This window comes from Camelus ferus, chromosome 6 (genome assembly GCF_009834535.1).
Source record: "Camelus ferus isolate YT-003-E chromosome 6, BCGSAC_Cfer_1.0, whole genome shotgun sequence".
Classification (NCBI taxonomy): Eukaryota; Metazoa; Chordata; class Mammalia; order Artiodactyla; family Camelidae; genus Camelus; species Camelus ferus.
The window spans coordinates 7,640,967-7,654,848 of NC_045701.1; the positions used below are offsets into that span (position 1 = coordinate 7,640,967).

Consider the following 13,882-nt stretch of genomic DNA (forward strand, 5'->3'; position numbering starts at 1 on the left):
TAGGGCATTTAGCTTTGGGGCAAAATGAGAAGGCCTTGGGAGTATTACAGCATATAAAGTAATTTTGTGCTGCTTCGATACATTTCCGATAAGTTTTAATATATTTTTATTGAAGTGTAGCCAGTTTACAATGTTGTGTCAATTTCTGGTGTACAGCACAGTGCTTCAGTCACATAGGAACATACATATATTCGTTTTCATGTTCCTTTTAACCGTAAGTTACTGCAAGATATTGAATATAGTTCCCTGTGCTACACAGTATAAACTTGTTGTTTATCTATTTTATACATAGTCATTAGTATCTGCAAGTCTCGAACTCCCAGTTTATCCCTTCCTTCCCCCTTCAATAAATTTTGTAAGGATACTTCATCATCAGGAAAGAGTAAATGATGCTCCAAATAGTCTAAGAAGGGGAGAAATTTGTCATGATTTTAGAAATATTCCGTGAGAAGGGATTTACAATAACTACCTGCTTTGTTTTGATGTGCTTGTTTAGATAAAACTCCAGCTATTAGAAGATCGATCTATCCCAAGTTACTTAGTAAGGCTCTCATCAGCTGAGACTGCTGCTTGCTCTGGGGATGCTCTAAAACGCACACTGGGCACAAAGGTTTCTGAAGTCAGGGGAATTTACTTCCTTGAATTCTTTGAGAGAACTGTCTAGAAAATGACTTCTGTTTGTTTCCAATTTGCAAGATGTTTCTCTTGCAGCCCAGGGGAACATGCTCCCGGTGCATGGTGGGCTTGGCCAACTGGAGGACCAAGGACAGAATTTCCTGTTTATCCTCCCCTCCCAGAGTTTGTAACAGTTGCCTCTGGTGATTTAAACTCAAGCCAGGCTGAGCTTGTGCTTCGTTACATAATAGTACAAAGTAACTTCGCCAAACACTGGCGTTCACTACCCTGGCCCTTCCTGTCATGTAACCACGACCCCTGTGATTTTTGCTGATTCCAAATGAAGGCCAAACCACATCTTACACATCCTCTTCTAGGGCCAAAAAGCCCCACGCTCTAGTTCCCGGTGAACCATGACAGGTGTGTGCAATTTAGATCTTACTTAAGAAAGCGAAGTTAATTTTATGTATGAACTATAGAGGAATAACACAGATTCTTTCCTGGCAACTTGAAGTTCAGCCTTCACAGAATCAGAGAGTACTGGACAGAAGGAATATAGGAAGCAGAAAATTATTCCTGCCAGCAAGGAGAAGGAGGAGGAATTTCTTTAGAACAAAAGGAGAAAAAGATATCCAGTGACAGTGGGATTAAATCGGAGAGTCGGAGTTGGCGATTAAAAGGGTATTTATGGGGTACTTAAAACTGCTGTTCGAGCATTTGGGGATGTTCACACCTCTGGAGATAATGCAGAAATATACGCTCCAATAAATCTCTTCCTTGTCATTTGTCACTGAACTAGGGTGGACATACAAATGTTCCTAGAGGAAAGATGGGGAGGCAATGTATTCACAAAAGGAAGATAAGGAAGTTCAGACTGGATCCATGAATGGTGGGGGTAAATAGCCATTGTAATTTGCGAGGTTTCTTCATTTTAGAAGGCTTGTAGGAGGAAGTGAGGTTTGAATCAAATGTGGAGTTTCCAGTAGAGCCGAAAATGAGAGGTAGAGAAGGGAAACCATGAACTTCCAGGCACCGAGGACCTCATCAGTGGCCAGTGGGTTCGTGGATGCTGATTTGGCTCGTGACCCACAGCCACTATCACCCACCCCGCCTCCTCAGAAGTGTAGTGGGCGGTAGTCAGTGGCAACGTCTTCACCTATAGAGTAGACAGATCTAAGACGACGGCCTGGATCCTCAGAGCAGGAAAAACATTTCCCTGAAATACTTAGATAAGTAACGCAAAACTTGTTTTTTGAAGTCCGCTTTAGTTCTTTATCTTTGTGTGATGTGCTCATGAAAGAGAAGGGGCATGGGAAGAGGCGAAAACAAATGGTTAAAATTCAGAAGTTTTCCTCCATGTTCCTCTCCATGAAGCTCTCCACAGCACCTTCAGTTTGGAGGATCGATTTCATACAGGGATGGATAGGGAACTCAGGGCACCTGCCACCCCATCCACACTCAGATGGGTCTAAAGAAGAGAGAGCATGAAATAAAGGCGAGACACACCCACGAGGGATCCCATTCTTTCCCCAAACATTCACCCGAGTTACCAGATGCTCTAACAGCTTTCATTACAGATAATACGAAATCCCTCTGTTGTCTATGCTTCTTTGGAACGTACAGGGACACCCCCCCCCCTTTCCAGTGGGGGAGACTTGTGGAACAGAAAGAAATGGCAGAAAATAGGTCAGTGAAGTCAAGTGACCTCCCCAGATGGGTGTTTCGAGATGTGTAAGCTGTGGTTCCACAGTCACCACCCAGATTCACTTAACGTAAAGGCCAGAAGTGGAAAAATGTTTTCTGGGCAGGTGGAACAGGGGCAGATGAAGAAGTGGGTTATCGTTCTTCTTTCAAATAACTACCACTTGAAACACTTTTTTTAAAGTTTCCTTAAAGTCATTTTGCTCAACAGATGACAGTATTTCTTAGAAAAGAAGCAGAAACAAACGTCAAGCAATGTGAGTATCCAGCCAATCATCACCACCCCTCTCTTCGCACCTGTGAATATGCAACACAATTTCTTTTTCCTTTACTGGCCCCATTCTGCTTGAATATCCCAACATCGTGCAATCACTTCTTGTTTCAAGCAGTAACCTAACACCAAACAGAATTTAAACATAGCCACTAATTCTTTTGAACAAGGCTGTGTTGGCAATTATGAAACAGGGCAGACGTTGGCAAGTGCTTTCGGAATAATTACAGGGTTCCTCGAGTGGTACAGTATAAGTAATTGCTAGTTTAAAAGCGATATTGTGAGCAGCAATTTATACTAAAATTTATATTTGCTCCTTGAAACCAATATACGTCAAGAGTGGCTCACTCCCATCCCCACATCTCCACCTTGAAATCTCAAGGGCTTTGGAAGCTTTTGAATCCGCTGCACTTTTAAGTTAGCAAGCCAACTCCAAGGACGGCTGGGCTGTAGTAAATAAGGGTAAGAGTAATGCATTTAATAAATGGGCATGAATGAAGTAATGAAACTCTGCCAGCTCTGGCCACCCAGCCTGCTCCCGGGATACTGACGTGCAGAAAGGCCATTTTGGTACAGAGAGATGCTGAGAAGTGCAGTGGTATCACTTTTGCTGGCAAGTAGGGCACCCCGAAGAAGGTTATCACCATCTCTTTGGCTTATGATGGTGTGGATGCGAGACACAGAGGACGGAGACACAGGAAGCTGGCGGAGGTAATGCAGCTCTAAAGTAGCCACAGAGACACATTAAAATTGTTTCCCTCTCTGGAGATTTTCATTTTGTCCTGTGGCACATTAAAGGTGGGTAGGGATGTCAGCAAAGTAGAGGGTGGGGGCGGTGATGGAGGCAAGCTGTTTGGGAAGGACTGTCCTCTCGGGGTAAATGCTGAATAGATCCCTTTCTTTGCTAAGCAGGTGACTGTGCATGTCATCTTCTTGTCTTTCTCTTCTTGATCCTAGTGGCTTCTCTTACCCAGTCTGAGAACTCCCCTGAGATGTTCGCATCCCGAATGTTTCTCACCAAAGTAGCTAGTGTTCTGGGATATAATGTGTTGATTGTTTCAATCGCTGTTCCTGGTTTCTGCTCTCTCAAACCCTTTTAAACCATATTTTCCATGATTGTTCAATGCCGGCTTTGGTATTTAAATAAGCCTTTCAATGGGTCATTAGCTCCGTAATTAATTCTAGCTATTTTTAAATGGTGCCTTGGTTATTAAAGAGCTGCCATATTCTCAACAGCCTTGTCTTTCTTGGAGCATCCGTAAGCATTAGCTGATCTTTCTTTTTTTTAGTGCCAAAAATATTGTATTTTTTTTTCTCCTTTCAAATATATTCCTCATTGGTAGGAAGAGTCAAACTTCTTGAATGAGGACAGAAAATATTTAACTGTTGCACTTCTGAATGAGAGCCTTGGGCTTTTATTTTTCTTGCAAATGATCTCAACAAATAACCATCAAGGACTTCCTGTAGGCCAGGCCCTGCCCTATATATTTTTCACTTACATTTTTAAAACCGATATTGGCAAATCACAGGATCTGAGTAGGAGGGGACTTTATGGAGAAGTCACTAGGACATTTAGCCAGTTAGTTGCAGAGCCAGGACTAGAACCCAGACCACCGACTCTTGGCCTGTCCTTTCCGTTTCTTATGCTTTGTTGTGTGATATTAACATAGCTCTTAGTCTCTGTGACACTGGCAGCGGCTTGCCGATTCTAATATTAGAACCAGCGAGCCTGGCCCCACACCCTTGGCAGACATTGCCATCCACCACAGCTCAGGGCACCTCAGCCAACATCCCAAGCATCCATTAGAAATCTATCTGACTTGGACAATGAGCTGAAACCCACTTGCCACCTCGACCTTATAGTAATCCCAGGATAAAGCAGTAATGCCTGGTTCAGAAAAGCAGATGGAGATTAACTTTGATTATTGAGTATTATCTGAGATCAGATAAAAACACCAATAGCTCAGATAATAATAGTAATAGGGCTACCATTGTGTGCCAGGCACGTTGCAAGTTGCTCAGCTGTCTTCTTGCACTGAGCCTCCTGACAACCCTGTGAAATAGTTACTCTTATCTCTGTGGTGTGAATTACCAGAGGATCAGAGAAGCCAAACAACTTGCCTGTGATCACTGAGCTGATGAGTGGTCGGCTCAGCTTTTGGACCCGGATCTCTCTATCTCTAAAGCTACTTTTTGACATCTAACAGCCTACCCAGGGCACCCATGTGCTGGGCACTTGGGGACCAGCCCTCTGTGTCAGAAGAGTATCACTGCATTTCTCATTCATGAGAGTCCCCTTGCCTCCACCCCCAGCCCCTGCCTTTTTTACCCCCATTCCTATGAATTCCTTTGGCATCTTTGGGTTGCAGGTTCTAGTAAATGGAGTTCAGAAAAGAATGCTTGTCCTAAGCAATTTGTGTTTGTTGCATTTTATGATAAATTGAGAATCCATTCATTTATTTTGGTTCTGAGGAAATGCCTAGGGCTGTCTCGGGTAGTGCTAACAACCCTTTTGTTCCCTCTGGGGTGACAGAGATTACTTGCTAGAAGCACGTGATAGGATTCCCTAATTTATTCATGCCTTTGGAGCACCTGCTGTGTGTCAGGCACTGAGCTAGGTGCTGGGGATATCGGATGAGGAGCAAAGACTGATCCCTGGCTATATACCTTCCATTCTCAATGTGTGGAGACAGCTGATAATTACGTAGCGTTCCAGGGAGTGATAAAGAATGAAGAATCAATCCAAGTATGACAATAGCAGATGACTTGGGGGTAGAAGGCCAGGGGTGCCTCTGGTTTTTTATTTCCTGTGGACCCTAGGACATATATTGAGGGAGACTTTAAAAGGCAGGCTAAATTTCTGTGTCTCTAGATATGTCTGCAGTGCACTGTGGCCAGGACTGGGACTGGGGAAGAATGCCAAGTGGACACAATTTTATTTCAATATCATCTTCCTCTTTGGCACCACCATCATCTTCCCAATCTGCCGGAACCTTGTCTTCCTGATGACCCTCTCCACCCCCAGCTGCCCAGTGTTCTGCCCGTGATGCCAAAGCTCCCTGCCTTTCCCCAACACCACTGCTGTGAGCCGTGGGCCGTGCTGCGTTTTGTGTCACCAAGGTCAGGGCCCCTGCGGCTGCGAAGATGTCAATGAGCCACCCCTCTGAGAAACTAACCTGCTCACTCACTCCTCCCAAGGCAGCGATTTTTGTCGATTCTGGTTCTGTTTTCTCACGTGTGAAATGGGGAGGTGGGGGCAAACCTAGTTGAAAAGATGGCAGGAGAGGGAGCTGATGTGGGTGAAAATGTCTCCATGGTCTCCCCCTAGGTTGGTCACCTCAGGACAATCATTTTACCTCTCCAAGCGCCAGGTGCCTTGGCTGAAGTCACAGGCTGGGTGGGGTCATCGCAGGGATTTTTACAGGCCTGGAGTTCTGTGATGTGAAAGGTTCGGTTTAGCTTTTTAGAACATGCTAAAGAAAACAAAAGCTGTGATTCACGAGAGGCGAATCAGACTTTACAGTCTAACCTAGAGAAGGAGTTTCAGACAGGGAAGGGGCCAGAGAGGTATCCCTGCAAGGGCAGTGGGAGGATTTCCTCGAGGTTTTCTAACTTCCCTTCCTGAGGCCGGTTAGTGTGAACGGACTGTATTTCAGATTGTTAATGAAAGGGGAACAAAGAGGAGTCTTCATACGCCCAAACTACCCTCAGTATCTTCAGCCTTAGAAACAGCACATTTTAGGTAAGCCACCACATCTGCTGACCAAGCTGCAGGAACTGAGCAGAGGTCAGAACCAGCCAAAGCATCAAAATCACTTCCGGGTGTAAGTGACCGGCTTCTGCTTCCTCGGCGTCTGTCATCTTACTCCCTATCGAGGTCAGAGTGGTAAAGCTGCTGTGCAGTATGCGTTTCCTTTTGCTTAAAAGATAAGAGATTATCAAGACAACAGGCAAGGGAACTGAATCACTCTTACCAATAATTTCCAGGTGCTGAAAAAATAAATGTGCACAGATCTCTTCTGCGTGGCTGTGGTCATGCACTGCGTATTCCTTGTACAGCTGTAGTTAGCACTTAAGTGATGCCACTTATGGACTCCTGAGACATCTCCTTGCAGAAGTCTGAAAGGTGAACAGATGCGACTGAATTCGTCTCTGTCTTGACTTCTTGTAAAGGTGTTGGTTGAGTGTGATGAGAAACACATGGTCCACACCGCGAATCTTCTGCCCAAACTAAGTGAGCAAAAAGAGTAGCAAAACCAGCATGTTTCTGCCAAGTGCTTCTTTTGTTTTCTGTAAGTGTGGTAAGGATTTCACATGATTGAAAACTTATTTTTGTAAGCCAGTATATTGGGTGTAATTTTGAGGTGTGAATTCAGCCATTCATAGCTTGAACTGTTATTATTTCAGAATTAAGGTGGCTTAATTGAGATTCCTTCTTCATCTCTTTTGAGAGTCACCATTTACATGATAATATATACCTTCATTTACATCTTTTTTTGACTGTCCTTGAGGAAAACAAACAACATGAAAAAAATTCATTCTTTTCCAGTGAAAGCTTATTATGCACTTCAATCTTTTTAATGTCCAAATCAGATGGATGGATAACTAATGGCACTTCTATTGATATTTTCCAGATATGATTCTATAGTAAAACAAACATTTTAATGTCTTTTTGGTGAGCACTGACTGAGGAAACCGTTGATACAAAGATTATAAATTCTTAGGCTTTAAACATTATTCTTTGAAATGACTGTGTTGTGAGTTTTAAAACGTTAAAATGCCCATCCAGATTTCAAGCCTTATGTGTTCTGTACTTTTTACCAGGGCAAAAGCAGCTCAAATTATAAACAGTTACATTCTTTGTCCACTGAGTTTTCAAATATCACTTATGTTTTATTTTATGAAATGAGCTACGTTGTCCTTGTGATTTCATCGAAGGCTTTAAGAAAATCAGACACTTACAAAGCAAAACTTAAAAAACTCTGGGGTCCCATTTGCGGCTGTTTCCCAATACAAATAATACAATATAAATTTTTGTTTCCTTTGTAGATTAGAAAGGAGGTGCGGAGGATGGAGAGTGACATTGTAGTTTCAATTTATAATTTGAAAGCAGAGAAAACGAGTGAAATAAAAGAAGTTACCATAAAAGTATCACCAGATGTCCCACCCCCACCACACAGGCAATCTCTTGGTGAAAATTCACCTTGGCTGTCTAAAACTCATTGCAATAAAAAAAAGAAAAGTGATATTAAAAACAGGATACTACCACTTCAGCAAGTATGACACATATGTGATATCCTGGGAAATTATGAAATTTTTTCTTATCCAAAGTTCAGTAGCTCCCTCTTAGAGTTTTGAAAGCAAAGAATAGAGCATATACTGTTTTATATTTAGCCTGTTCCCCTGAAGCTTTGCTTGTTTCTTAAATTAATTCATGGGCAACCCATGAGGGGAGGAAAATAACAAAAGCAAAATAGATACGATCACGAATACCACTTCCTAACACTCCCAACCTAAGAAAAAAGCTTTATTTTCTTCTCTCTTGTGCCCCGCTTGATTGTATAGAGCAAAAAAAAAAAAAAAAAAAAAAGGCAACTTTTTTAATGGACTTTTAATTCCACCAACACAACATGCTTAATTCCTCACTCCTCAGATATATCGAGAAGGCCAGAGTCTTTTCTGTTTTCAGAAGTGAGACACTGAACTTCATGAAGAACGTCCGCAGGAGCAATGTAAAGCTACTTTTTAAATGCACTACATTATTTTGTGTATTTTTATCCACTACATTATTTTGAATCAACCCTGGGTACCTTTAGGTATAATTATAGTATTTATATACTTCTTGCCCTCCAAAGTTTGAGGATTTCCTTATTTGCAATATTTCTCAGAAAGGAACACGTTCTCTCGTGGAAATTATGGGCTAACTGTAGCAAATTCAGGCCACCTGTTCATTTAAGAGTGCTGTATTTGTTTGAGTCCCTAGAACGGATTGCCCAAAGATCCTCTTTTGGAAAAGGACCAGCCCAGTGCCCAAAATGCCAGAGAGTGGAAAGTCATGGTCTGGAGGAGGGAGTGACTGCAGTGTTCGTGGAGACAGTGTTTTCGCATGACTGACATTAATGACAACCCAATGCTATGCGCTCACTGAATGTTTTCATTTCAGAAGAGCAGAAAAACCACTGAGTCCTTTCAAGTCGTCTTCTTTTACTGCGAAACCAGAAACCATGCCGACGACGGCTGGCAGTAATAACCTGTGTCCCAGCGGCAGGCTGTCTCAGGCCCCTTGTCATATAATTTTCTCATTTGTGTGTAGGTAGTTGTCGCAAACAGCTTAGTTTATTTCAGAGCATGACATCAGAACGCATGTTTTAATGCAGCAGGGGTGGGTCATGCAATCAGAATTTCCACCAGGTCCACGCTGACCGAACCGTGGTGTAAGGAGAGTGAAACAGGAGGCTCAGAGGTTCCTCCCAAAGTCATTTTCATTATTAGGTGATGAGGCTGATTTTATTTTAACAAATGTATTAGAAGGTGTGCTTCCACGTGAACGTTGCCCCTTCAAAGCAGTCAACCGGGTAGGGGAAACGTCTTTGCCAAAGACTCTGTCACGGCCGGAAACTAAGATGTGATTCCTCTCCTGGAACTGCTTTCATCTCCTTTAGCAAAGTTTCCATGTTCCCCATCGTGGCCATTGTTCTCCTGCAAAGATGAATCTGGTTTTTGAAAACAGTCAATAATTAATGGGATGAATAGAGAAGAAACTAGGCAAGGCTGTTTTCTTTTAATAAAAAAAAAAAGTGCCTAGAGAGTGGCAGACTTGTCTCTCGCATCTCATCTCACCGGCACTGGGAGCAGGTGCAAAAGGAGTTCAGCATCATTTGCGGCAATGACATCACGGCTTTGGAGACCCATCCCCCCTTTGGGGGAGCGGCTGGTCCCAGGAATTTGGCTGGAAGAAAATATTGGCCACTCATTTTCTCCTTCCAGAAAATTAATACGGCAGATAATGGCCACAACAAAGACAAAGGACAGTCAAAGACCATCCTCTCCCACAGACCAGAAGCATCTCCACACGTACAGGATGTGTCCAGGACCCAGAGCACCTCTCCCCGATCGTAGACATGTTCAACTATGTCAGAATTCCTACTTCCCTAAGAAAACCAAACAGTAAACAGTGAGTGTGGGAGGCTGAACGGAGGGAAAAGAATAGGGAAACTCCTGCCCAAGGGGACCAGGAATGGTGACGTTCATTGTCATGGTCTGATGGTGATCACGGGAGAATTTCTGACTTCAGCCACCAGTTCAGAAGTCACTGAAGAGGAAGAGCAGAGTGTGTTCATGGGGCAGCTCAGGGCTTTGACTGCAGACAGTGCAGCATCCCTGGTTCCAGGCTGGGCAAACCTCAGCTCCTCAGCCCGGGGTTCGAGGCAAGGGCACGCTGGGGGATTTGATGGGCATATGAGTTGTAGCCTTGAAGTCTTCTCCTTTGGAGACTACCCATGCTTTACCCTGTTTTGTAGTTTGGTGTGTTTGGGGGTATAAAACGGGCTTTCTTACCAGTTCATTGTTACAAGGCTTATGAAATGCTCCCCGTCCTCTTGTCCCTGTGCCTTTCTCCTAGGGGTTGTTTTGACTTGCTGCAGATGGGGAAAGGTAGCCACACTGGTGTCAAGCAAGCCGCAGCAGTCCTGTGGAAACCGTTCTTAGGCCTGCCACTCACGGTCGCAAACCCTTGGCCCACTGGCCGTTTATACCCATCATTAAAGTCTTTGTGACTAGTCCCTCCCAGTTTAGCAATTACTCTCTCAACAGACCCACCAAACAGTAATTCAAATGACAATATGAACTTAAATTCCTAGAATACTGAAATACATCGTGAGTTCAGGAAGCAAGTCCGTTGACCCTCGGGGTTTTCGGCTTTCTCCCTTATCGTCCTTTCTTGCTCTTCTTCTTTCGATTGTAGTTGAATAAAACGTGGGCCTGGCAAAGTCAGCAGGGATGGAGAAGTCACAGCTATCTGTCAGCTTAGGAGAGGAGTGAGACATCGTGGTGTCCGGTGGGACTGAGGGGCTCTTTGACCCCCTGACATAGGTTGGACAGAAGGCAGCCTGAGCACCACTTTCAAAGTTCGGTTTCCTCCATTTTAATCTCTTCGTTAAGGTCCCTTTAAGGAAAAGCTCCTGGAGTGACACCGTATGAAAGTTACACAGATCTTTTTAAAACATTGCTCTCCCTGTGCCTGAGAACTCCCTGCCTTATTGATGACATTATGTTTTTACAAAGTGCCCTGAACTTCTGTATAGGTTCTCAAAGAATATTTGTAAAATGATGCCCCAAGAAAGCATTCTTTGAAATGAATTAGTAATGTCCAGAAAGTCAAGAAAGAAAGGAAGTGAGGACAGAAAGGAACATAATAAATTTGCTTTAAAACGCGCTGTGCTGTCTCACTGGGCAATAAAATGCACCTCTTGAGTGCTGTTTAGCTCCACAGACAGAGTCCTTCACTCTCAGGAAACATTTTGAAATGGACTGCTTTCTCTGGTCGAGTTACCTGCCTTGACACCAACAATGGTCAATTCTATGATAAATTAATCAGCTCTTCTTGTCTGACTGACAACTCAAAAAGCTGATTCCAAGAACAGGAAATTGTCTTCAATAGAAATACTGTTTGTTCACTTTAGAGGGTGGGGCAGGGGAAGGACTGGCCAAGCTTATTCTTCTGATGGATTTTAAAGGATGTTTCAAATGAATACTAATTCCTCACACGTGCTAGCCATCCTTCTGTTTACTGGTGGGTGTGTTTGAGGTGTTACTGATTCTTTTCAGACAAGCATACCAAGGTTATGCACCGAAAAAAATTCTGTCGCATCCAGAATTTCAATTTCAAAGTCTGAACACTTGTTCAAATAATTTTTCTCTAAGCCTTAATTTTTTTTTTTTTTTTTGAGTTCCAATTTTGGGCTTACTTTCAGTGACTGCTTTGAGTCCTTTTGAATAACAGGGAAGGCAGAACCAGGGCAGGTCAAGGTGACTAGTTAGGTTGATTTTCCTGGAGCACTGGACTGACTCCAGCCACCCCAACGTCTCACGGGGAAGGCTCTTGTTTACTGAATACACTTTTGTGTTACCACCAGACCTTGCCTCAGAAGTTACTTTCCAATGTCCTAATGGTCCCTGACATGGCCTTGGACTTGACCCTTGACACATAGGGCTTAAACAGTTATAGCTAGGAACTGTGTAGTTTGAGGTCCGAAAATGCTTCACTGATGGAGAAAGTTTTGTTCTGGAAAACAAAGAACCGTGGGAAACTGATTTGAATTTCTGATGCTGCCTGCCGTGGGCTTTGCCTCTACGGATTTAAAGCAAAAGCACACCTATCAGTGGCCTTCGAAGAGAGACAGAAAAATAAAAACAACCTGATTCTGTCCCAGCACATGCGACTGAAATTGTTTACCCTGAAGGGAAAAAAAAAAAAAAGAACATTATTTTCCATCCACACCATGTTAGTCTCGTGTTGCCCTGTCTCTTCTATGTGGCAGGATGTGGTTTTGAAAGGAATTCTCTTTGATTGATAGTAGCAAACAGAAGGGAGGGGGCAGGTATGTAGAAACAGAATGTCCTAGCTCCAGTGGGTGCTCTGCCAGAACTTTCACTCCGGACCTTGAGGAGAACATTTCCTTTTCTAAACCAAAGTGCGATGGAAACGGACAAATTGGTTGTGAGGTGGGCTTCTCTTCCACATTTGAAGACTGCTTTTCCCTACTAGGTGCCACCTGCTGGGTTTGGCCATCAAAAAATGTCCCAGCTGTTGGGGAAATGGCAGATCAACTCATTCTCATCAAGTCGCAGAGGCATATAGGAGGACCGGATCTGGAAGATTACGTAGTGCAACTCTACACGCAAGACAGGGAGTGTCTGCACTCTCCCCTGTGGGGGAGGCGGAGCCCTGGAGAAAGATGGTTGCGGAGCTTCCCAGGTGACCGGTAAATGTCACTGGTTAGCCGGTCATTTTAGAGGCCTCCTACCCCTGTAGCTGGGCCCTTTCCGTGCTTCACCACACCACTCTTAGAAGCCTCTCTCCCGCTTCCTCTGCTCACTACCTCTTCAAGGTGCCAGCCTTGCTGTGGGCTCTACCTGGAAAGTGGGTGGCTGACTTAATCCTAGTGGCTTCTTTCCATCATGCGTTGTACCTGCTTAATGTTACCTCTCATATTATGCCCGTGCATTAGAAATAAAGCTGCCGGACTCCATGTCTGTCTCTGAAAGGAATATGATGACCCTTCCCTCTTCATTCCTCTGCTCGTTCCCTCAGCTTCGGTAGCAGCCCTTGCTGAATACTGCTGTCCTTGAAAGAAAGAGGAGTGATGATGATGATGATGATGATGATGATGATGCTAACGTTTACTGAGCACGTACTACGTGCTAGGCACAGATTCTACAGGTGCTTCATTACTCTATTGTAAGGAGGTAGGGATCATTTTAAAGGCGAGGAAAATAAGGTGCAAAGAGATTAGGAAAGCTGCCCTGGTTCACACAGCTAGAAAGTGGCAGGCCAGGGATTCAACCCCAGCCTCTAGAGCTTGCAAAGTGAGTCTCTCCACTTGACCTTCAAAGTTGTTCTTTTCTTTCTTCTCTTTTTATTTTTATCTTATTTTTTATTGAAGTGTCTTCAGTTTACCATGTTGTGTCAATTTCTGGTGTACAGCCTAATGTTTCAGTCTATACATAAACATACATATATTTGTTTTCATATTCTTTTTCATTATAAATTACTACAAGATACTGAATATAGTTCCCTGTGCTATACAGTAGAAACTTGTTGTATATCTTGTAGTTCCAATAGTAAGAGATACTCTGCCAAAGTTCAGTAGATATTATGTGCGAATTGTTCTGTGTGTAGATGTAGTTTTTGTCATATTCGTGGGAGAGGGCGAGCACCGCGTCCTTCTGCTCCACCAATTTGGCAATCCCTAATCTCCTGTTAGAAGAGTGTCCTCTATCATCCTTAGTTCACATACAGTGAAGCTCAGGTAACAAGACAAAGCGGGCTAGTGGGTTCTGGATACCGTCTTTGCATCCTTAGTGCCTAGTCATGCAGCTTCCCAGCAAGTGGTGGTAGGACTTATAGCTGAAGAGATCTGTGTGCGAACATGTGGGACGTGTGTGTGTGTGTGTGTGTGTGTGTGTGTGTGTGTGCGCTTGCGTGCAATGATGTAAGATGGTAGCAGCCATGGACGTTAGAAAGGACCTGCTCTTCTGAGCTCCGGCCATGACAGAAAGCTGTGCCTGTAAGCA

At 43.7% G+C, this 13,882-nt stretch overlaps 1 protein-coding gene across 6 annotated transcripts in view; it reads left to right on the top strand.

Annotated features, from left to right (window-relative positions):
• Positions 1-13,882, top strand: part of RORA (RAR related orphan receptor A) — a 696,960-nt gene that overhangs the window by 633,149 nt on the left and 49,929 nt on the right. The window contains exon 1 of one of the 6 annotated variants that reach the window (XM_032481055.1): positions 1,483-1,504. The exons of the other annotated variants lie outside the window; for them this stretch is intronic. Coding sequence (XP_032336946.1) covers positions 1,498-1,504 — 7 coding nt within the window. The 5' untranslated portion in view covers positions 1,483-1,497. Of the gene's footprint in view, positions 1-1,482; positions 1,505-13,882 lie in introns of those variants that run through there. 6 annotated transcript variants of the gene reach the window in all.